This window comes from Salvelinus namaycush, chromosome 3 (assembly GCF_016432855.1).
Source record: "Salvelinus namaycush isolate Seneca chromosome 3, SaNama_1.0, whole genome shotgun sequence".
NCBI lineage: Eukaryota > Metazoa > Chordata > Actinopteri > Salmoniformes > Salmonidae > Salvelinus > Salvelinus namaycush.
In genome coordinates this window covers 4,708,120-4,733,362 of record NC_052309.1, presented here as the reverse complement: position 1 = coordinate 4,733,362, position 25,243 = coordinate 4,708,120, and the positions used below count along the sequence as shown (strand labels likewise).

Sequence of the window (25,243 nt, the reverse complement as noted above, 5' to 3'; positions counted from 1 at the left end):
AGACAGACAGACAGACAGACAGACAGACAGACAGACAGACAGACACACACACACACACACACACACACACACACACACACACACACACACACACACACACACACACACACACACACACACACACACTATCTAGTCAGTGATATAAAGTTAAGGGTCTGAGGAGCTGCACAAATACATTCATTCTAATGTGACTAAGACAATCATCAAAGACAACCAATACTTATTTGAAGACTCTTTAAATGGTAGAAATGTCCTCCTTTTAAAATGGTGGAATCCATGGTGACAAGATTACTGATCCTATGGAACCTCTACAACAAAGTATTGTCATTTTTTTGCTTTATTTTTGTGCATCTACAACAATCTCTTTCAATCCTGGTCCTGAAGACACACAAAGTGTGCAGGTTTTTGTGTTAACCCAGCATTAACACACCTAGCACATCTTGGTTCAACCTCTCAAATTGCTTGATGATCAGTTGATTCGCTGAATCAAGTGTGTTAGTACTGGGCTAGAACAAAAACCTGCACGTGTGTGTCTTCAAGATCGGTATTAAAGAACACTGATCTAACAGTCAAGTCTACCATAATCCTTCACCATGACAACAACAGGCAGCTCCTACTTATCCTTAACACCTGTGAGACTGCTCCTGATTGGATGGTTATCTTTCCCGATCCCTTCCATCTTTGATGAATTCACTCACTGAGAACATCTTAACATCCACAGATCCGTTTTTTAATAAAAAGTCTCTTGTAATGTCTAATGCACCTCTGAGACCCACTATATATTAACAGGAAATGTCAGCAGGGTTTCAAAACACGTCAGGGGACATGGTAGTGACTGAGAATCACATCATCTAAGGCCACCACTAAGGACAAGGACATCTAAGACTTGAGCATCAATGCCACGGATACCTCTTCAAAGGTGAGTGGTTTCTCTCGCTGACTAGAGAGGGCTCCCCTTGGATGATGGCCATCTGTTCAGATTCAGAGCCTCCCTCATCCCCTCATCCTCCCACCGTCCCTCCCCCATCACCACCTCCTCCCCATCCGTCGACAGCAGTATAACAGAGACAGTACCAAAAACGTCCCAATGTCAAAGCGAGGTTGATATGTCACAGAGGAATTCCTCAGTTGTCACTCTCCATTCCCATTTACAAATGGCTAGCTATTAAACCCAGTAATAAGCAGCCGCCATGATGCTCGTTTATCAGTCCCTGATCACAGGCAAAGCTCATCGTCAGACACTGTCGGAGCAGTAATACAGCCAAAAAGACAGGCAGTTATCCAGGCTGAATGATCAGTCTGTTAGATTGCTTTTCCGCATGAACGAGTGGAGAGATGGTTCTCAACACTCTGTTGCTGGGTTATGAGTTCTGTTCTGCTGTTTGTGCTCAGCAACATTCCTACTTGATTTCTCAACTTTTCTTCTTCTTGTTCTCAAACATTCTTTCTCTCACTTCAGATAGATAGATTGTTGCGTATCCATACACCAACCACATACCTTTCTGTCTCCTCTTCTCAGACGCTCCTCTAACTCTTCTCTCCTCCACCTCTCCTCTCCACCACCTCTCCTCCATCTCTCCTCCACCTCTCATCACCTCTCCTCTAACTCTCCTCTCCTCCACCTTTCCAGCCCTCCACTCTAGATGTCTGTTGACATGAAAAGCTCAAAGAGTCCCAGAATCGGGTCATCATCAAGGTCGGTCGTCAGGGAAACCCTCCACACTTCCCCCCTCACGAGGAGATGCAGATGGGCTTGCCATTCTTATCGTACTGGTATACCAGCATCTTGATGCAGTGGGAGTTGGCAGGGGAGATCCAGGGGCTACTGGTGATAGAGAAGTTGTGTCCAGCGTAGAACGGCGGCGGCTGCTTACGGCATCGGAACAACGTCCGGAGAACCGTGGCCGCCATGGTCCGGAAACGCTTGCTGATGAAACAGTAGAGAAAGAAGTTGACCCCGGTGTTGAGGAGAGCCAGCATGTTCGCCACATCGGTTAGGAGGTGCAGAAGGCGGGCGGGACCCGGGGAAGCCGGCGGCGCCGTGTACAGGTGGTAAAGGATCACGACGGTGCGTGGTGCCCAGAGGACGGCAAACACGGAAGTGATGGCGAGCAGGATGGCGGTGGTCTTGCCCGTGGAGTAGCCGCGCAGGCGGAAGCAGCTGCGACGGCGCTGGAGCTTCCTGACGATCATTGCATTGAGGGAGAAGAAGACGGAGCAGGGGAGGAGATAGACAGTCGCGCAGTGCACCCAGACTAGCACATGCTGCGCAGCACTACTACTACTCCCCCTTCCTCCACTTCCTGTACCACCTCCAGGTAAACCATGCCACAGCTCAGGCCACCAGTAGTAAGGCGCCGCAGACACCAAACACCCCATATAGACGCCCATGATGACCCGCCGTGTGCGGGCCGGGTAGGAAACGCTATGATACTTCAACGGGTGACAGACTGCAATATAACGGTCAACGGTCAAGGGGACCGTGATCCAGATGGAGGTGTGGATGGAGGAGAACTCCAGGACCTGGACTGCCTTGTTGAGGGAGGGGGGAAGGGGCGCGCCCAAAATGAAGTCCTCCAATATGAAGTCGACGAAGACGATGAGCAGGAGGACCAGGATGTCAGCGGCGGCGAGCGCCAGAAGGTAGTTATAGGAGGACTTCTGACGCCGTAACACCAGCTGGGAGAGGATGATGACAGTGAGTATGTTGGCTGGATGAGGGGGAGGGGGAAGGTTATGAGGGTGACACAAGGGAATAGGTTTGGGAGATGAAGGGATAGGATGGGGAGGCACAGATGGGTGGTTTATGGAGGGAATGAAAGGAGAGAAGAGGAGAGGAGGAGAGTGGCCGAGAAATTGAATAGGTGAGAGTTGAGAAAGGAAGACGAGAGGGAGAGATAGAAAGCAGAGTGGAAACAAGTTGTTGCAACGAAAGAAAGGAACGGATGTGAGGGGGGAGAGTATGAGCCAAGGGTCAGATATATGGGGAGATGAATGGAGACAGAGATAGAAAGGAGAGGAAAGTGATGGGGAAATTACATGAGAGTAAAAGCATGGAAGTGAAGAAAAAATGATGATGAGAGGTTGAAATTGAAAGTGGAATGAAAACGGGTTATGCCAGAGGAAAATGAAAGAGAGGAAGAGAGTTAGTTTTACTGGGGAGGTCATTGACAAGGAACAACACTCATTCAGCCAATCAGAAACAGCACACACTCTACCTATATAGAGCACTCCCACACATGTACATGTACATGCACACACACACACACACACACACACACACACACACACACACACACACACACACACACACACACACACACACACACACACACACACACACACACACACACACACACGTCTACACAAAGTTTAATTTGTCTTCCATTTATTGGCATAAAGAGGACCAAATAACAACCCTTTACATAACCCTAACAAGTGTTGTGTTCGAGACCACTTAAAGCGAGACTGATTCAAGACCAAGATCGGAGCAAATCGAATCTGAGTCAAGACCAAAGAACGGAGGAGGGCGAGACCGAGTCAAGACTGAGATCTGGAGGGGGACAAGGGTTCCGCGACGAGTCAAGACCGAGAACAGAAAAATGTCCAATTCAAGACTATGTTGTAATTTTGACAAATCATCACCATAATAAGAGTTCAAAATTAGTATTATAACGAAGGAACATTAGATAAACCCTTTCAAACTTTTTCAGCTAGTTGGCCGTCAGCACTGATAAATGATGGGGAGTTGTAGCCTCCTAGTACTTCTGCAGATTGCCTGCCAATGCATGCTTGTCCCAACCAAGCACTCAAGCTAACTGGCTAAAATTGGCTAGCTTGCGAGCTAGCTCCTCCGAGACACAAATGAGAGAACACCTCACTCTGACCATTTTTCTCGCTGTAGCAGAGCTGGTTAGGCTGTTTACATGTTATCTAGAGTGTTATGTAGTCTAGGTCTTGAATAACTATGACTTTTTTCCCCTATATTTACTGACACTGGTCATATTCAGCAGGTGTTTCGGATTTTTCAAATTCATTAGTTGTTTTGCACTCGGACGTAAGTGCTCTGAAATCGGAGAATATAGGTAGCGTGAATTTGCGACACAAAAGATATGCTAACTGTATAACAGTCGTTCAAGTTCTTGCTAGATAACCAAATGAAACCTGCATCTCTAACTGTGTATAGCCACCAAAAAACAAAATTATGAGGGGAAAAAGTCAGTCACACCCACTCTTCCAATGGCATGAAATGACATCCACCTAGCAGCTAGCTAGCTAGCTAGTTATCTAGCTAACATTAGGCTCTGTGTTTTTAGCTTGCTACATAAATATATAAGCTAGCCCATTAGCCACGTTATGACTGAATTGGGATCATTGCCTTAGCTAGTTTGATTGTATTGACATTCCCAGCCTTAATTACATTCGTCCGTTTTTGTCCAGAATATTGAGTAATTGAAACGGAAACAGTGCATGTGGAGGCAGCAAACAATGTACCAGGCCAGCTGTGATTTACAACCTGATAGCAATACTTTTTTGGACTACCAAGAAATGTATTGGTGAATTATATTATTCATATACTGAACTGCATCCATCTATTCTGCCAACAATGCCTTAGTGTACGTCATGGAACGTTGAGTCAAATAGAACCTATTTTTAAAACGTCTTCTAAAGTTGGTTTTGCAGCATAAACCAGGAATTGTATATTTTTGACTGATATTATGATTGTCTGTTTGTTTCATATCTGCAGAGTTGTTAAACGTTGCCAGTTCCACGTTAAACTTTAGGTCACTGGTTACTTTGTGTGCTAAACGTGAAGTGTTTTTTGAATGGGAATTAAAAGTTGTACATTTCGATTGGGAAATTGTTAATGGTTGTGTTTTTGTATTGTTATGATTGGGACCTACTGGCTTATTATGTCCTCGTTTATGGACTGCTTATCCTTTAACATCATGCTGTGTGTGACTGCTGTCTTTCCATCAGCCCTATGCAGTGGTGTAGTGGTCATTTAACATCATGTTGTGTGTGACTGCTGTCTTTCCATCGGCCCTATGCAGTGGTGTAGTGGTGATTTAACATCATGCTGTGTATGACAGCTGTCTTTCCATCGGCCCTATGCAGTGGTGTAGTGGTGATTTAACATCATGCTGTGTATGACTGCTGTCTTTTCATCAGCCCTATGCAGTGGTGTAGTGGTGATTTAACATCATGTTGTGTGTGACTGCTGTCTTTCCATCAGCCCTATGCAGTGGTGAAGTGGTCATTTAACATCATGCTGTGTGTGACTGCTGTCTTTCCATCGGCCCTATGCAGTGGTGAAGGGGTCATTTAACATCATGTTGTGTGTGACTGCTGTCTTTCCATCGGCCCTATGCAATGGTGAAGTGGTCATTTAACATCATGTTGTGTGTGACTGCTGTCTTTTCATCAGCCCTATGCAGTGGTGTAGTGGTGATTTAACATCATGTTGTGTGTGACTGCTGTCTTTTCATCAGCCCTATGCAGTGGTGAAGTGGTCATTTAACATCATGTTGTGTATGACTGCTGTCTTTCCATCGGCCCTATGCAGTGGTGAAGTGGTCATTTAACATCATGTTGTGTGTGACTGCTGTCTTTCCATCGGCCCTATGCAATGGTGAAGTGGTCATTTAACATCATGTTGTGTGTGACTGCTGTCTTTCCATCGGCCCTATGCAGTGGTGAAGTGGTCATTTAACATCATGCTGTGTATGACTGCTGTCTTTCCATCGGCCCTATGCAGTGGTGAAGTGGTCATTTAACATCATGCTGTGTGTGACTGCTGTCTTTCCATCGGCCCTATGCAGTGGTGAAGTGGTCATTTAACATCATGTTGTGTGTGACTGCTGTCTTTCCATCGGCCCTATGCAGTGGTGAAGTGGTCATTTAACATCATGCTGTGTATGACTGCTGTCTTTCCATCAGCCCTATGCAGTGGTGAAGTGGTCATTTAACATCATGTTGTGTGTGACTGCTGTCTTTCCATCGGCCCTATGCAGTGGTGAAGTGGTCATTTAACATCATGCTGTGTATGACTGCTGTCTTTCCATCAGCCCTATGCAGTGGTGAAGTGGTCATTTAACATCATGTTGTGTGTGACTGCTGTCTTTCCATCGGCCCTATGCAGTGGTGAAGTGGTCATTTAACATCATGCTGTGTATGACTGCTGTCTTTCCATCAGCCCTATGCAGTGGTGAAGTGGTCATTTAACATCATGTTGTGTGTGACTGCTGTCTTTCCATCGGCCCTATGCAGTGGTGAAGTGGTCATTTAACATCATGCTGTGTGTGACTGCTGTCTTTCCATCGGCCCTATGCAGTGGTGAAGTGGTCATTTAACATCATGTTGTGTGTGACTGCTGTCTTTCCATCGGCCCTATGCAGTGGTGAAGTGGTCATTTAACATCATGCTGTGTGTGACTGCTGTCTTTCCATCGGCCCTATGCAGTGGTGAAGTGGTCATTTAACATCATGTTGTGTGTGACTGCTGTCTTTCCATCGGCCCTATGCAGTGGTGAAGTGGTCATTTAACATCATGTTGTGTGTGACTGCTGTCTTTCCATCGGCCCTATGCAGTGGTGAAGTGGTCATTTAACATCATGCTGTGTATGACTGCTGTCTTTCCATCAGCCCTATGCAGTGGTGAAGTGGTCATTTAACATCATGTTGTGTGTGACTGCTGTCTTTCCATCGGCCCTATGCAGTGGTGAAGTGGTCATTTAACATCATGTTGTGTGTGACTGCTGTCTTTCCATCGGCCCTATGCAGTGGTGAAGTGGTCATTTAACATCATGTTGTGTGTGACTGCTGTCTTTCCATCGGCCCTATGCAGTGGTGAAGTGGTCATTTAACATCATGTTGTGTATGACTGCTGTCTTTCCATCGGCCCTATGCAGTGGTGAAGTGGTCATTTAACATCATGTTGTGTGTGACTGCTGTCTTTCCATCGGCCCTATGCAGTGGTCCTAAAAATCCTATGTTTTCCTATTTTTTTACATTTAATGAGTTTTCCTGAAGATTTTTCAAATTGTCACTCTCAAAATCACACTTTTTTTAACAGAAAAATGAAAAAAAATGTGATGGTCTAAATACACAACAATGTTTAAACTCCATCAATCTGATTGGGTGGGCCTGTCAGGGCCTGGCTCCCTAGCGGGTGGGCCTCTGTCCACCCAGGCCGGTCCATGTCTACGCCCCTGATGCAAACAGCACATGATGAAAATTGTGCATCACAAATAGCCTGCCAACCAAACATTTTTCAATACCTGGTTTGCATACCCATTGTTGCCTTAGTTAGCATATACTGGTAGATATCATATGTTGAAACGTCTGTCCTACCCTACCAGCTACCGATGTCATTCTTCTGTGAGCTGCTCCATGCCAAAACCAGTTGAGAGATGCACGCTCTTGCTGCCTGCAAATTATATTCCACATAAACTAGGCTGTGTGTGCAGCACGCCTGTGAATATATTCCACATAAACTAGGCTGTGTGTGCAGCACGCCTGTGAATATATTCCACATAAACTAGGCTGTGTGTGCAGCACGCCTGTGAATATATTCCACATAAACTAGGCTGTGTGTGCAGCACGCCTGTGAATATATTCCACATAAACTAGGCTGTGTGTGCAGCACGCCTGTGAATATATTCCACATAAACTAGGCTGTGTGTGCAGCACGCCTGTGAATATATTCCACATAAACTAGGCTATGTGTGCAGCACGCCTGTGAATATATTCCACATAAACTAGGCTGTGTGTGCAGCACGCCTGTGAATATATTCCACATAAACTAGGCTATGTGTGCAGCACGCCTGTGAATATATTTCACGTCCTTTGCGATTGTGTAGGCTACTTTGTGCAGGATTTCTCTATTGTACTACATAATTGATACGTTGTATCAGTAGGGATTAAGAAGTGAGTATATGCTTATACCTGCATTTACCCTCCAGTACACCACTGGCCCTTTGTGTTTTACAAAAAGTGCACTCTCCTACATGAGAGCTCTGGTATTACAGTTGCTGTCCTGTCAGAATCACAAACCTGTCACACACTGAAGGCCTATAGGTTCACCACTACGCAAACATGTCTATTATAGATATAGATTATAGTTAATAAAAGATATTCATGTTTCAAGGAAGGAGTGTATATATTTGGCCTGAAGTGGTTTTATGCACTGACTGAATGGAAGCTGATAATTAGGAGTTTTTTACTCCGCTGGTCTCAGCTGGTCTCTGGAAGAAATGATGAGTACAAATGTATCCGACACCAAGACAAGACCAAGACACTCAATATGTGGTAAAATATTGCCTGTGACCATTTTTCCCTCTCCTCTCCTCTCCTCTCCTCTCCTCTCCTCTCCTCTCCTCTCCTCTCCTCTCCTCTCCTCTCCTCTCCTCTCCTCTCCTCTCCTCTCCTCTCCTCTCTCCCTCCCTCCTCCCTTCCCCCTTTCAACCTCATCCTTCGCTCCCTCCCTCCATCCATTTCTCCCCATATCCTTCACCTCCTCCACCCTCCACCTGCTGAGTTGCAAGGTGGCACTTGCGGGTCTGTTAGTTAGCCCGATTAAATAATAATATACGGTGCCACAACAAAACCAGGGAACAATGACAGCGCACCGTCACGGCCTTGCTGAGTCGTTGAGGCTCCGGCTGGCCCAGATAAACAGTCCAAGGACACCACCCTCTCTCTCCCTCTGTATTGTCATCCCCCTCTTGATTCTTCCTCCTCTCCTCACACCTTCACTCTTTCTTTTATTTTCCTGTTACGCTCGTCGATGGAAGGATCGGACCAAGGTGCAGCGCCGTAGGCGTACATCTTTCTTTTATTGATGACACCGAAAAAAAACAACAAATACAAAACGAACCGCACAGTTCTGTAGGGCTGGAAAGCAACAGTACAAAAACAAAATCCCACACTCTACAGGTGGAAAAAGGCTGCCTAAGTATAATCCCCAATCAGAGACAATGATAGACAGCTGCCTCTGATTGGGAACCATACCAGGCCAACAAAGAAATAGAAAACATAGATTGCCCACCCTAGTCACACCCTGACCTAACCAAATAGACAATCAAAAGGATCTCTAAGGTCAAGGCGTGACATTTCCTTGCTTCTTCTTCCATCTTTTCTCTCCCTTTTCACTTCTCCTTCCCTCCTCATTCGCCTCTTTCTTCCCTCCCTCACATTCCTTATTTCCTCTCTCCTTCTGTCCCTCCCTTCTGTCCTTGATGGAGCATGGGGAATGACTCAGGGGACATGGAGGGACAATCACAGTTTTCTATAATTTTCTCCCAGTCTCACTCCCTGCCTCCCACCCTTCCTAAGGGTCGTGCTGGGCCATGGTGAATTGTTCATGAGCAAGATGTGGGGGATAATCACAGTTTTCTATAACTTCGGCCCCCTCCCTCTCTCTCTACCTCTCTCCCTCCCTCCATCTCTCCCTCCCTGCATCCCTCCCTCCCTCTGTCGTGCTGGGACAATCACAGTTTTCTATTATTCCCTCCCTCCCTCCCCTCTTCCTGGGACTCTCTGCCAGTAGTAGGAGAAACGTGGACACAAAGGGGTCAATATGATTTAGCCTGCTGTTACTAAGGCAAAACCAACTGTGTGTATGTGTGTGTGTGTGTGTGTGTGTGTGTGTGTGTGTGTGTGTGTGTGTGTGTGTGTGTGTGTGTGTGTGTGTGTGTGTGTGTGTGTGTGTGTGTGTGTGTGTGTGTGTGTGTGTGTGTGTGTGTGTGTGTGTGTGTATGCATATGTGTGTGTGTGTGCCCGCATGCTCATGTGCCTGGGCATCTCCGCCTGCATCTGACAAGGACATCTTTAGTCATTATCTGGAGCCTGCTTTGTCATTAGTAATCAGCTGATAGCAGAGAGGTGTGACATGTGATGGACCAGACTCTGAGCTGCCATCTTTAATCCAATCCCACGTCTATTACCAGACAGACTGGGAGAAAGAGAGAGGGGGAGAGAGAGATAGAAGGAGAGAGACAGAGGGAGAGAGAGAGGTGGGGGGAGAGAGATAGAAGGAGAGAGATCAGTTTGCTTTGCAGCATTTCAGGTTCTCTCTCCTCTCCAAGTGTAATGGGATAATCCAGCTGATCCCATCCTGTGTGCTGCTGATCACTCACCAGTCAGCCTCCCGGACAATCATCTAGCCACTCAATTGTTTTTGTTGTTGAACTTCACTTGATTATGCTACGTATGTTGTTCCAGAGTGGAAAGTTAAATGTCTCTCGCTCTACTATCTCATCCTACACTCTCTGTGTATGTGTGTGTACTGTCTGTCTGTCTCTCGCTCTACTATCTCATCCTACACTCTCTGTGTATGTGTGTGTACTGTCTGTCTGTCTCTCGCTCTACTATCTCATCCTACACTCTCTGTGTATGTATGTGTGTGTACTGTCTGTCTGTCTCTCGCTCTACTATCTCATCCTACACTCTCTGTGTATGTGTGTGTACTGTCTGTCTGTCTCTCGCTCTACTATCTCATCCTACACTCTCTGTGTATGTGTGTGTACTGTCTGTCTGTCTGTCTGTCTGTCTGTCTGTCTGTCTGTCTGTCTGTCTGTCTGTCTGTCTGTCTGTCTGTCTGTCTGTCTGTCTGTCTGTCTGTCTGTCTGTCTGTCTGTCTCTCGCTCTACTATCTCATCCTACACTCTCTGTGTATGTGTGTGTACTGTCTGTCTGTCTGTCTGTCTGTCTGTCTGTCTGTCTGTCTGTCTGTCTGTCTGTCTGTCTGTCTGTCTGTCTGTCTGTCTGTCTGTCTGTCTGTCTGTCTGTCTGTCTGTCGCTCTACTATCTCATCCTACACTCTCTGTGTATGTGTGTGTACTGTCTGTCTGTCTGTCTGTCTGTCTGTCTGTCTGTCTGTCTGTCTGTCTGTCTGTCTGTCTGTCTGTCTGTCTGTCTGTCTGTCTGTCTGTCTGTCTGTCTGTCTCTCGCTCTACTATCTCATCCTACACTCTCTGTGTATGTGTGTGTTCTGTCTGTCTGTCTGTCTGTCTGTCTGTCTGTCTGTCTGTCTGTCTGTCTGTCTGTCTGTCTGTCTGTCTGTCTGTCTGTCTGTCTGTCTGTCTGTCTGTCTGTCTGTCTGTCTGTCTGTCTGTCTGTCTGTCTGTCTGTCTGTAGTACCTGAAAGCATAACCAGGTGGTTCCTCTCCTTGCTCCTGTGTGTCTCTGAGTCTCTGTGTGTTTATGTGTATCAAAGTGTGTCGCTAAGCCTTGAGCCACCTGGGGAGAGACATTAGAAGATGCCAGCAAATCCCACGCAATGGATTCCTCACATAATAATCCTCTAACCTCTCCCTCTCCATCTATCTCCTTCTCCCTCTCTCTCTCTCTATCCAGCCCTCTTTCTCCATCCAGCTCCTTTTCCCTCTCTTTCTCTATCCAGCCCTCTTTCTCCATCCAACTCCTTCTCCCTCTCTTTCTCTATCCAGCCCTCTTTCTCCATCTATCTCCTTCTCCCTCTCTCTCTCTATCCAGCCCTCTTTCTTCATCTATCTCCATCTCCCCCTCTCTCTCTCTATCCAGCCCTCTTTCTTCATCTATCTCCCTCTCCCTCTCTCTATCAGCCCTCTTTCTTCATCTATCTCCCTCTCCCTCTCCCTCTCTCTATCCAGCCCTCTTTCTTCATCTATCTCCCTCTCTCTCTCTCCATCCAGCCCTCTTTCTCCATCTATCTCCCTCTCTCTCTCTATCCAGCCCTCTTTCTTCATCTATCTCCCTCTCTCTCTCTCTCCAGCCCTCTTTCTCCATCTACCTCTAAAGAGGGATGACCATATGCGGAATTGAAATGGGGTGTTTTTCCATGGCCATGGTATTATTCAGTGAAAAGACAGGCACTCCCTAGTGAGACAGGGACTTGAACAGACGGACAAAGGGAATCGGATGTGCGCTTGACATTTCCATTTAGCCACAGCCAGCCTCCACTGGACGGCCCATTCATTTCAATTGACTGCTGCTCTCTGTCTCTGTGTACATCCCAAATGGCACCCTATCCCCTGTATAGTGCACTACTTTAGAACGGGGCCCTGTGCCATTTGGGATGCAGCCTGTGCATATGGAGCTGGGGTTGGGCAGCAGGGTTGGGCAGCAGGGTTGGGCAGCAGGGTTGGGCAGCAGGGTTAGGCAGCAGGGTTGGGCAGCAGGGTTGGGCAGCAGGGTTGGGCAGCAGGGTTGGGCAGGCAGGGTTGGGCAGCAGGGTTGGGCAGCAGGGTTGGGCAGCAGGGTTGGGCAGCAGGGTTGGGCAGCAGGGTGGCTCTACTCGACATGCGGCTCGGTCCAGGAGGGAACCATCTCTACCAGGGGAGGGAGGGATGATGACAGACTGGGAATAAAACAGACAACAACCACAAAGTGCTTCCCCTGTCCTTTCTTTCTTTCTCTCTCTCCCACGGTGTCTCTTTCTGTGGTTCTCTCTCTCTCTCAAATTCTCAAATTCAAACTCTCTCAAAATATTAAAATCAAATAAAAATCTAAGAACAATTGCCTCTCTCTCTCTATGTCTCTGTCTCTCTCCCTTTTCACCTTTCTCTTCCCTCTGTCGCATCTCCCCTGATGTGTAACCATGACGTTGGGAGAAATAGGCTGGAGATGAGGGCAGCTTGGGCTGTCTCCAACTGAGTTGGGATTAGAATGACCTGTGTGTGTGGGGGGGGGGGGGGGGGGGGGGAGAATGGGAGAGAGAGAATGGGGGAGAGAGAATGGGAGAGAGAGAAAGGGAGAGAGAGAGAATGGGGGCTGTTGCCACATGTGTTTGTGCGTCTCTCTACTCTGCTGCTTCTTTAATATAACAGGGGACGAGGCCAATGACATAGTTGGGGGAGGAGGAGGGGGGGAACGATACACACACACTCTGATACACAAACCTACTTTGATGCACACACTGACATGCACACACACACACACACCCAGACTGAGACACATAGTGCTCCCCGAGGTGTGTAATGATGCTGAGTCATCCCCCCTAAAAAGGAGGTGTAGAAACAACCCCCCTTGGTCCGGCGGAGGAGAAGACAGGAGAGGCACAGTTTAACCCCGCAGAAAGAAGAGGTAAATACATTAGGTGATGCCACACTATGGCTGCCTCCCAAATAGCACCCTATTTCATGCAGTCTTCTGTCAGACAGATGTCGCAATCTACACCCCGGGCCTGGTATTGCTACACAGAAAAAGAGAGTCAAAATTTGAAAAGAGAAAGGAATGAAGAAAATGAAGAGAAATGAAATGAGAGAAAAGACTTGCAATTACATTTTTGGGATGATGAGGAAATTGAAGTTTGACTCAGGCTGCATATCTGAGGGAGTCAGCTTAATCAGTCTGGTGGACGTGTTGTGTGTGTGTGTGAGAGAGAGAGAGAGAGAGAGAGAGAGAGAGAGAGAGAGAGAGAGAGAGAGAGAGAGAGAGAGAGAGAGAGAGAGAGAGAGGGAGAAAGAGAGAGAGAGATAGAAGGAGAGAAGGAGAGAAGGAGAGAGAGGGAGAGAGAGAGAGAGAGAGAGAGAGAGAGAGAGAGAGAAGGAGAGAAGGAGAGAGAGGGAGAAATAAGAGGGGAGGGGCAGAATAGAGAGAAGGTTAGAAAGAAAGTAGGAGAGGAAGTTGAAGGAGTGTAAGATGAGGTAGGTAAAGGTTAGGTGAGAGGTTGATTGAGAGCAAAGGGGAGAGGAGAGGCAGATAGTTTAATGGAGAGAGAGAAGATGTGAATGAAAAGAGAGGTAGTGATGGAGGAGTGGGAGGAAAAGAGAGGTAGTGATGGAGGAGGTAAGGGTGTGGGAGGAAAAGAGAGGTAGTGATGGAGGAGGTAAGGGAGTGGGAGGAAAAGAGAGGTAGTGATGGAGGAGGTAAGGGAGTGGGAGGAAAAGAGAGGTAGTGATGGAGGAGGTAGGGGAGTGGGAGGAAAAGAGAGGTAGTGATGGAGGAGGTAAGGGAGTGGGAGGAAAAGAGAGGTAGTGATGGAGGAGGTAGGGGAGTGGGAGGAAAAGAGAGGTAGTGATGGAGGAGGTAAGGGAGTGGGAGGAAAAGAGAGGTAGTGATGGAGGAGGTAAGGGAGTGGGAGGAAAAGAGAGGTAGTGATGGAGGAGGTAAGGGAGTGGGAGGAAAAGAGAGGTAGTGATGGAGGAGGTAAGGGAGTGGGAGGAAAAGAGAGGTAGTGATGGAGGAGGTAAGGGAGTGGGAGGAAAAGAGAGGTAGTGATGGAGGAGGTAAGGGAGTGGGAGGAAAAGAGAGGCATGATTGAAATATCAAAAGGCAGTTTCAAAGGTCACACGCACCTTATGAACCTTATGAACCTTATGACAAACATTTGCCCTTTTGTCTTATCAAAGAGTCTGATTAGACTGAGCAACCAATCCACCAATCCATTCAGTCTATTTATGTTGTACATCTACAATCCAATCTTGGCTATACACTTAGAGAGATATGGAGGTGGAGAATATAAATATTTTAGAGTAGGAGAGAGAGGGTGAAGACAGAGATACTGAATGAAAAAGAGAGTGACAATAGAGGTAGAGATAGAGAGGGCAAACTAGAAAGAGAGAGAGAGAGGGCTAGGATAGTTAGAGAGAGAGAGAGAGAGAGAGAGAGCGAGAGAGAGGGGGCTAGGATAGAGAGAAAGAGAAAGAGAGAGAGAGAGAGAGAGAGAGAGAGAGAGAGAGAGAGAGAGAGAGAGAGAGAGAGAGAGAGAGAGAGAGAGAGAGAGAGAGAGAGAGAGAGAGAGAGAGAGAGAGAGAAAGAAAGAGAGAGAGAGAGGGAGGGTGAGAAGAGGCAGAGAGCGAGAAAAAAAGCTAAGAATAATTGTAGAGAGAGAAACAGAGAGAAAGCAAATAAGAGAGAAGAGGAGAGAGTAGACAGAGAAAGAGATGCTGGGCCAGGTTTGTATTGATGCCACTGCAGTGTTGTGCTACTGCCTGATGAGACCTTTAGATTCCTCAGAGCACAGTCTATTGAACCAAACCTTGTTGTTCAACTCCTGCTCTGCTCCCACTGTCTATAGAAGCTCTATAGCAACCTGGAGATGAGGAGAGAGAGAGAGAGAGAGAGAGAGAGAGAGAGAGAGAGAGAGAGAGAGAGAGAGAGAGAGAGAGAGAGAGAGAGAGAGAGAGAGAGAGAGAGAGAGAGAGAGAGACCAAGAAGATGGATAGGAGATGATAGAACCAGAGAGGGAGACAGAGTTTTGTAGGGGAGGATGAGGGAGAAACCAGGAAGTAAACAACAAGAAGAGGGGGGAGAGGGAGAATGTAAAGAGAGGATAATAATGGGAGGAGTAGGATGAGAGGAGGGGTATGGCCGGCAGATTGGGAGATGAATGTCAGTTCCTGAGAGCTTTTCCACAACTACCTAATGATTAGTTCTAAGTCATAAACATTGACAAATGAGATCTAAGTCCTCCTTTATTAAACAGTGCTGTGCAGTATTGAACGAGCCTTAAGGATACTGTACACCTTCCTCAGTGTTTCTCACAGCTTAACACTGCCTAGTTGTTTTTTATGTGGGTAACGGATACACTTTCGACACCAGTCAGAACTGTCACTGTGTCAACAGCATTAAAAACACCTATCTTCCCACCTCTCTCTTCCCTCTCTCCCTCCTCCCTCCTCCCCTGTCATCTCTGGCTCATCTCCTCCCTGACAGGCCGCTGCCTGGTGGATATAACACTGGTTATTTCCTCCTCCTCTTCCTCCCTCCATCATTTCCCCAGACAACGCCTCACCTCTTTCCCTCCCTTCCTGAGACCGTCCCCAAAGCCACTGTCCCTTCCCTCTGTCAACTCCGGTCCCTACATCCTCCTTTCCTCCTCCTTCCCTCCATTCTCTTCATTTCAGCAGTACACAAGAGAGTCTTCTCCCTCCCGTCTGATATCCCTTCTGTCACTTTTCCTTCCCTTTGTTCTTCATCCACTATGACCGTCGCTTCCCACCATCCTATCCTCCTCCCTCCCTCCATCCTATCCTCCTCTCTTTCTAAATCCTATCCTACTCTATCCCTCCATCCTATCATTCTCTCTCCCTCCATCATATCCTCCTCTCTCCCTGTCACACACGCAGTCATGCACACACAGACACACACATAAATACACAGGCACACACACGCACACAAGCACACACAAACAACGCACACCTACCCAGTGGGGCAAGCAGATCAATGACCCAAATATAAAATCTCTTTATTAGAGATACATACATTCACCACAATCCCTGACTACATACAGTATACAGTACATACACCAAACTCCCTGACTACATACAGTATACATACACCAAACTCCCTGACTACATACAGTATACATACACCAAACTCCCTGACTACATACAGTATACAGTACATACACCAAACTCCCTGACTACATACAGTATACATACACCAAACTCCCTGGCTACAAACAGTATACATACACCAAACTCCCTCACTACATACAGTGTACACACACCAAACTCTCTGACTACATACAGTATACACACACCAAACTCCCTGACTAAATACAGTATACATACACCAAACTCCCTGACTACATACAGTATACAGTACATACACCAAACTCCCTGACTACATACAGTATACAGTACATACACCAAACTCCCTGGCTACAAACAGTATACATACACCAAACTCCCTGACTACATACAGTATACACACATCAAACTCCCTGACTACATACAGTATACATACACAAACTCCCTGGCTACAAACAGTATACATACACCAAACTCCCTGACTACATACAGTATACATACACCAAACTCCCTGACTACATACAGTATACATACACCAAACTCCCTGACTACATACGGTATACATACACCAAACTCCCTGACTACATGCAGTATATAGTACATACACCAAACTCCCTCACTACATACAGTATACATACACCAAACTCCCTGACTACATACAGTATACACACACCAAACTCCCTGACTACATACAGTAAAAATACACCAAACTCCCTGACTACATACAGTAAAAATACACCAAACTCCCTGACTAAATACAGTATACATACACAAAACTCCCTGACTACATACAGTATACACACACCAAACTCCCTCACTACATACAGTATACACACACCAAACTCCCTGACTAAATACAGTATACATACACAAAACTCCCTGACTACATACAGTATACACACACCAAACTCCCTCACTACATACAGTATACACACACCAAACTCTCTGACTACATACAGTATACATACACCAAATTCCCTGACTACATACAGTATACACACACCAAACTCCCTGACTACATACAGTATACACACACCAAACTCTCTGACTACATATAGTAAAAATACACCAAACTCCCTGACTACATACAGTAAAAATACACCAAACTCCCTGACTACATACAGTATACACACACCAAACTCCCTGACTACATACAGTATACACACACCAAACTCCCTCACTACATACAGTATACATACACCAAACTCCCTGACTACATACAGTATACATACACCAAACTCCCTCACTACATACAGTATACATACACCAAACTCCCTGACTACATACAGTATACATACACCAAACTCCCTGACTACATACAGTATACATACACAAAACTCCCTGACTACATACAGTATACATACACCAAACTCCCTGACTACATACAGTATACATACACCAAACTCCCTGACTACATACAGTATACAGTACATACACCAAACTCCCTGACTACATACAGTATACATACACCAAACTCCCTGACTACATACAGTATACACACACCAAACTCCCTCACTACATACAGTATACATACACCAAACTCCCTGACTACATACAGTATACATACACCAAACTCCCTCACTAAATACAGTATACATACACAAAACTCCCTGACTACATACAGTATACATACACCAAACTCCCTGACTACATACAGTATACACACACCAAACTCCCTGACTACATACAGTATACATACACCAAACTCCCTGACTACATACAGTATACATACACCAAACTCCCTGACTACATACAGTATACATACACCAAACTCCCTCACTAAATACAGTATACATACACAAAACTCCCTGACTACATACAGTATACATACACCAAACTCCCTGACTACATACAGTATACACACACCAAACTCCCTGACTACATACAGTATACATACACCAAACTCCCTGACTACATACAGTATACATACACCAAACTCCCTGACTACATACAGTATACATACACCAAACTCCCTGACTACATACAGTATACATACACCAAACTCCCTGACCACATACAGTATACATACACCAAACTCTCTGACTACATACAGTATACATACACCAAACTCTCTGACCACATACAGTATACATACACCAAACTCCCTGACTACATACAGAATACATACACCAAACTCCCTGACTACATACAGTATACATACACCAAACTCCCTGACTACATACAGTATACACACACCAAACTCTCTGACTACATACAGTATACATACACCAAACTCCCTGACTACATACAGTATACATACAGTATACAAGATTGTAGGCAACCTAACTAGTGACTACACACATGCATCAGGACTCTGTTAACAGTAAGCACAGGAGCTGCTCCCTGGTGAGACGTTGGTTAATTGGTTGTGAATAAAGAGTTATTGGCATTGGAGAGCAACAGCAGTAGAACAGCTGCAATGGTGCATGCATAAACTCTTTAAAAAACCTTAAAGGGTTCTTCAGCTGTTCCTATAGGATGACCCTTTGAAGAACCCTTTTAGAACCAAAAATGTTCTACCTGGATCCAAAAAGAGTTGTACCTGGAGCCCAAAATGGTTCTCCTATGGGGACAGCTGAAGAACCCTTTTGGAACCCTTTCTTCTAAGAGTGTATAGCTGTAGGACCTAGTATAACACTGTTTCAGATATTCCTCATGGTATGACCTAGCCTGGCTACACCAGGACTGAACACTGTTTCAGATATTCCTCATGGTATGACCTAGCCTGGCTACACCAGGACTGAACACTGTTTCAGATATTCCTCATGGTATGACCTAGCCTGGCTACACCAGGACTGAACATTGTGCTTTTGTGTGGTCTAGCCAGGCTAGGTAACACCAACCATAAACACGAATCCCCCAAAAATGATGCCCTCTCAATAACATGCAGTAGAGACGGTCAAACTATCTATGGTATAAGAAGACATTATTTCATTTCCACAACCACCACAAAAAGTGGTGGTTGTGGAAAGTCCTGAATAATAAAAGTCCTGAATAATTTTTATGACACCTAACTATGCTGTAACTATACCTAGACTTATGTGTGTGTTTCATTGCTTTGCCTAGGCTACAAACCATAACTTCAATACAACAACAGAAAAGTTTCATTCCTGTTAGTCACACATAAGCATAGACACAGACTATAACACTTCCCCGGCCCAGTGTTGTGGTACTGTAGGGTACTGTGATGTTTGCTGCAGCCTGAACACGACAACCCGAAGACGCTGGTTTTGTTCCCATAGAGCAGCAGCCTCGTGAGGCAGAGAGAGAGAGAGCGCCCGTTAAGAACGGGTGAGCGATTAATTAAATAGGTGGCAATTCGTCATAGCTTTGTCGCCTGGCTTCCTCACTCAGGTCTCAGGGTGCCACTTCACTGACTCCGCTGTTATTAATCTCTCTCCCTCTCTCTGTCGTTCTCTCTCTTCACTTCTCTCTTTCTCTTCTAATTTCTCTATCCATTTTTTTTCACTTCTCTCTTTTTGCTCTCCATGTTCACCTCTCTCGCTCTGTCGTTCTCTCACTCCGTCGTTATATCGCTCTGTCGTTCTCTCACTACGTCGTTCTATCGCTCTGTCATTCTCCCTCTCCCTCTTCACCCCTTTCTCTCTCTTTCCCTCCAACTTCACCTCTCTCTCCTTCTTCATCTCTCTCTTTCTCTTTCTCTCACTCTCCTTCTCTGGCTCTTCACCTCTCTCTCCTGATCTACCTCTCTCTCCCTTCTCACATCTCTTTCTCTCCTGATCTTCCTCTCTCTTTAAACTTCTTCCTCGTTATCTCTCTCATTCTCGGTTTCACGTTTCACCCTCAAGTCACTTGCACATCTTTTCCTCAACACTTCTTCTCTTTGTCCTAGAAATAACATTCTCTTTCTCACATCGTCTCATCATGCACTCTCTCTCTACCTCCATCTTCAAATCTATCCATCCCTCTCTCTTTATGTCTTTCTACATCGAGGTCACTGTAAGTAACCTGAAGACCAGATGATTTACATACGTACCCAAAGCCCACAGCAGTGTCAGAACAGACTAATGGCCCAGTGTGTTCATTACATCCCACTGGGAAAACACTGGTTGAATCAATATTGTTTCCATGTCATTTCAACAAAATTACGTTGAACCAACGTGGAATAGATGTTGAATTGACATCTGTGTTCAGTGGGAGTGTGACTAACCCCAAGCTACAACACAGACAAATAGGTATCTAGGCAGCAATACTATTACTCCTAGTGAACATCACAGTCAAGCATCAGTCCAGGTCAGGTGGAATGATATGTCAGCAAAACTACTGTAGTAGAACAAGTACAAATCAAGCATTTAAAAATCAGAATATTCCAACTCCTTCCATCCTCCAAGGATTCAGCATGCAGGGCTGCAAACATAACTGATTGCGGTCAGCTACTATAGTATAGATTTACCTTCCAACAGAAAGATGGAGCCTGAGAAGGTAAAGGGGGCTTTCTTTCTTCAAGACAGCAGGAGACGTGCAGGAACCATTTTTATGATAGTTTGGCATACAAAGCACTTGTATTACTTTGCATTGCAGATTCCCTTATTGAGAACAGAGTGTACATCTTGAAATCTCTTACTCCTGATCCATTGTAATAGAAAGTAGGACATCCCTTATGAAAGTCTTATCAAACACAGATCACAGTATTTCTGCTCAGAATAAGGGCCAGTCAATTCACTCCACACTCTACTTAAAACTAGCACTGAGTGCAATAACCTCTTTTAGTGAACGCATTTAAAACATGCAATGTTGAAAATAAAACTGCAATATAATACATTAAAGAACGTAGGGTAATAGCTTTAGAATTGAGGGTTACAATCTTTTTCCCCTGTTGAAACAAATTGAGGTGAAGTTCTGGTCTGCAGCTGAAGCAGAGTGAATATATCTGCTATCGCCTCAAGGGCAGAACATAGACTTTAATCATAGATTGGACATCAGCATTTGTCCTGACCCCTAGCCTCTCTCTCCCTCTCGCTCTGTAGCCGCCACAACACATAGAACCAGACCAGAGGTAATATGTGACATATACAGTGCATTCGGAAAGTATTCAGACCCCTTCACTTTTTCCACATTTTGTTACGTTACGGCCTTATTCTCACATTTTTTCCCTCATCGATCTACACACAATACCCCATAATGATGAAGCGAAAACAGGTTTTTAGAAATTGTTGCAAATGTATTAAAAATATTTTATTTACATAAGTATTCAGACCCTTTGCTATGAGACTCAAAATTGAGCTCAGGTGCATCCTGTTTCCATTGATCATTATTGAGATGTTTCTACAACTTGATGGTAGTCCACCTGTAGTAAATTAAATTGATTGGACATGATTTGGAAAGGCACAAACCTGTCTATATAAGGTCCCACAGTTGTCATAGCAAAAACCAAGCCATTAGGTCGAAGGAATTGTCTGTAGTGCGCCGAGACAGAATTGTGTCGAGACACAGACCTGGGGAAGGGTACCAAAAATGTCTGCAGCATTGAAGGTCCCCAAGAACACGGTGGCCTCGATCATTCTTAAACGGAAGAAGTTTGGAACCACCAAGAATCTTCCTAGAGCTGGCCGCCCGGCCAAACTGAGCAATCGGGGGAGAAGGGCCTTGGTCAGGGAGGTGACCAAGAACCCGATGGTCACTCTGATCGAGCTCCACAGTTCCTCTGTGGAGATGGCAGAACCTTCCAGATGGACAACCATCTCTGCAGCACTCCACCAATCAGGCCTTTATGGTAGAGTGGCCAGACCGAAGCCACTCCTCAGTAAAAGGTACATGACAGCCCGCTTGAAGATTGCCAAAGGGCACCTAAAGGACTCTCAGACCATGAGAAACAAGATTCTCTGGTCTGATGAAACCAAGATTGAACTCTTTAGCATGAATGTCAAGCGTCACGTCTGGAGGAAACCTGGCACCATCCCTACGGTGAAGCATGGTGGTGGCAGCATCATGCTGTGGGGATGTTTTTTTCAGCGGAGCAAAGTTCAGAGAGATCCTTGATGAAAACCTGCTCCAGAGTGCTCAGGACTTCAGACTGGGGCGAAGGTTCACATTCCAACAGGACAACAACCCTAAGCACACAGCCAAGACAACACAGGAGTGGCTTTGGAACAAGTCTCTGAATGTTCTTGAGTGACCCAGCCAGAGCCCGGACTTGAACCGGATCGAACATCTCTGGAGAGACCTGGAAATAGCTGTGCAGCGACGTTCCCCATCCAACCCGACAGAGCTTGAGAGGATCTGCAGAGAAGAATGGGAAAAACTCCACAAATACAGGTGTGCCAAGCTTGTAGCGTCATACCCAAGAAGACTTGAGGCTGTAATCGCTGCCAAAGGTGCTTTAACAAAGTACTGAGTAAAGGGTCTGAATACTTTTATTAATACATTTACAACAATTTCTTAAAACATGTTTTTGCTTTGTCATTATGGGGTATTGTGAGTAGATTGATGAGGATTTTTTTAAATACATTTTAAAATAATAACATAACAAAATGTGGAAAAAGTCAAGAGGTCTGAATACTTTCCGAATGCACTGTAATTACAGTGGTTACATGTCACTATTTTGACACATTCTAATGAGACCCTGTTGCCCAGACTGGGTAAGTGTCCATCCATAGACCACACAGTAGGGAAGCAGACATATAAAATCTGTCTTGTGAATGAACTCACCAATAAGTCTTTACAGAAACGATGAAGTACTGTAAGTAACCCAACAACACGATGGCTCGTAGGCTATGCAGCTGAAAGCCACGGCAGTCTCAGTCCAGACTAATGGTACAGTGTGTTCATTTAAGTGTGTCTACCCGCAGCTATAACACAGACAAGTAGTTCTCCAGGCACAATGTGTTTTACTCTAAACACATATTACAGTCAAGCTATCTGCCCAGGTCTGAACTGTCACATACGTCTTTGGATCAGACATGACTGGGATGCATCAATACCTTTCAGAGGTCAGAGAGCCGGTTAACACACAGTATGTCCTAGAGGTCAGAGAGCCGGTTAACACACAGTATGTCCTAGAGGTCAGAGAGCCGGTTAACACACAGTATGTCCTAGAGGCCAGAGAGCCGGTTAACACACAGTATGTCCTAGAGGCCAGAGAGCCGGTTAACACACAGTATGTCCTAGAGGTCAGAGAGCCGGTTAACACACAGTATGTCCTAGAGGTCAGAGAGCCGGTTAACACACAGTATGTCCTAGAGGTCAGAGAGCCGGTTAACACACAGTATGTCCTAGAGGTCAGAGAGCCGGTTAACACACAGTATGTCCTAGAGGTCAGAGAGCCGGTTAACACACAGTATGTCCTAGAGGTCAGAGAGCCGGTTAACACACAGTATGTCCTAGAGGTCAGAGAGCCGGTTAACACACAGTATGTCCTAGAGGTCAGAGAGCCGGTTAACACACAGTATGTCCTAGAGGTCAGAGAGCCGTGTCTGTGTAGGAAAGACAATCCCACATTATGTCCTAGAGTTGGCATCTGCGTACGAAAGACAGTCCTACATTATGTCCTAGAGGTCACGTCTACGTAGGAAATAGTCACATTTCAGGACCAGTCATCACCTGGATAAATCCTTCACATCATTGTAATTCACTGGGTGAATAGAAGCCGGATGATTTAAAAGAGGTGAAATTTGAGCTGAGTAACAGAAAATAACATTTCATCCCTTTTTTTCATTTGTCTGGCTTTTTATCTCTGTTGATCCAACAGACCGACGTGCAGGCGCGCACACACACACACACACACACACACACACACACACACACACACAAGTAGTTCTGTGTTTGTGTGTGCGGCATGGGCACACACACACACACTGGCACAGACACATGCACACACACTCGAGCACACAGATAAGACAAGGTCAATGTGAGATATAAATTAATGACTAGAGCAGCTGAGCACAAAACACAGACTTCCAACACAAACACACACTCACTTAGAGTAGAGCAAACACACACACACTGTCATACAAACACAAACAAATACATATTCACAAAAAATACATATACATAGTAAGACAGGAACAACACACACACACACAAACAATGCACACACAGTCACACACACACACACACTCTCTCTAATCCATCCTCTCCCCCCTGTCCCTCTTACCGGGCAGGCCGAGGCAGAGCAGGGCGCTGTAGTAGATGACGGGCAGTGGTCCAAGGGGGCAACCCTGGGGAGTGTCGGCCGGCTGCTGCCCCGGGCTCCAGGCACTGCTGTTGGGGGGGGAAAGGAGGGTGAAGATGTGGCTGTGCTCCATGGCCCTCCTCTTCCTCCTGGTCCTCGTCCTCAAATGCTCAGGAGTGTGTGAGCTCGGCTCGGAGTCGGGGAAGCCCAGAAACACACACACTCTCACAGACCCAGACAGCAGGACTGAGACAGAGAAAGGGAGAGAGAGAGAGAGAGAGATAGAAAGGGAGGGAGGGAGGGAGAGAGGGAGAGAGAGAGGGAGAGAGAGAGAGGGTGCTCTGTCCTTGGGTGCCAGTCGGCATGAGTGTGTGGTATGTGTTGAAGCTGGGGTTGCGCGAGCGTTTGTGCGTGTCTGAGTGAGAGAGAGAAGAAGAGAGAGGGAGACAGAGAGGGGAGAAGAGGCTGTAAGTGTCTGTGTGAGAGAGACAGATGTTGAGACACAGACGACACAGACGGGAAGATAAGAGGTGATATGTGTGTGTGACAGAGGGAGAGAGGAGGAGGGAGAGTTGAGAGAGAAAGTATGTGGGGAGGGAAGATGCTGCATGCATGTGTGATTGAGAGAGAATCAGAATGAACCGAGAGAAAGACAGAGACAGAGAGGATGGAGAGAGAGAAAAAGAGAGATTTAAAGAGGGAGGGGGTTAAGACAGAGAGGATGGAGAGAGAGAAAAAGAGAGATTTAAAGAGGGAGGGGGTTAAGAGAGAGAGGTAGAGAGAGAGAGAGAGAGAGAGAGAGAGAGAGAGAGAGAGAGAGAGAGAGAGAGAGAGAGAGAGAGAGAAATTGAAAGAGAGAGATGGTGTGAGTGAGA

General features: G+C 45.9%; 1 protein-coding gene across 1 annotated transcript; it reads right to left on the bottom strand.

Annotated features, from left to right (window-relative positions):
- Positions 1-1,731: 1,731 nt before the first annotated feature.
- On the bottom strand, positions 1,732-24,501 carry LOC120044180 (probable G-protein coupled receptor 139). Its single transcript, XM_038988772.1, has 2 exons — positions 24,351-24,501; positions 1,732-2,711 (listed from the first exon to the last, which is right to left on the bottom strand). Exons 1-2 carry the CDS (start codon positions 24,499-24,501, stop codon positions 1,732-1,734), a joined length of 1,131 nt encoding a protein of 376 aa, XP_038844700.1.
- Positions 24,502-25,243: the final 742 nt, after the last annotated feature.

What these genes read in the sequence shown, in the direction of transcription:
- LOC120044180 (XM_038988772.1), bottom strand. Translation starts at nt 24,501, where the DNA reads ATGGAGCACAGCCACATCTTCACCCTCCTTTCCCCCCCCAACAGCAGT. An exon ending in GCTCTGCCTCGGCCTGCCCG is followed by an intron (nt 2,712 to 24,350) that starts GTAAGAGGGACA and finishes CCCCTCATCCAG; the next exon opens with CCAACATACTCACTGTCATC.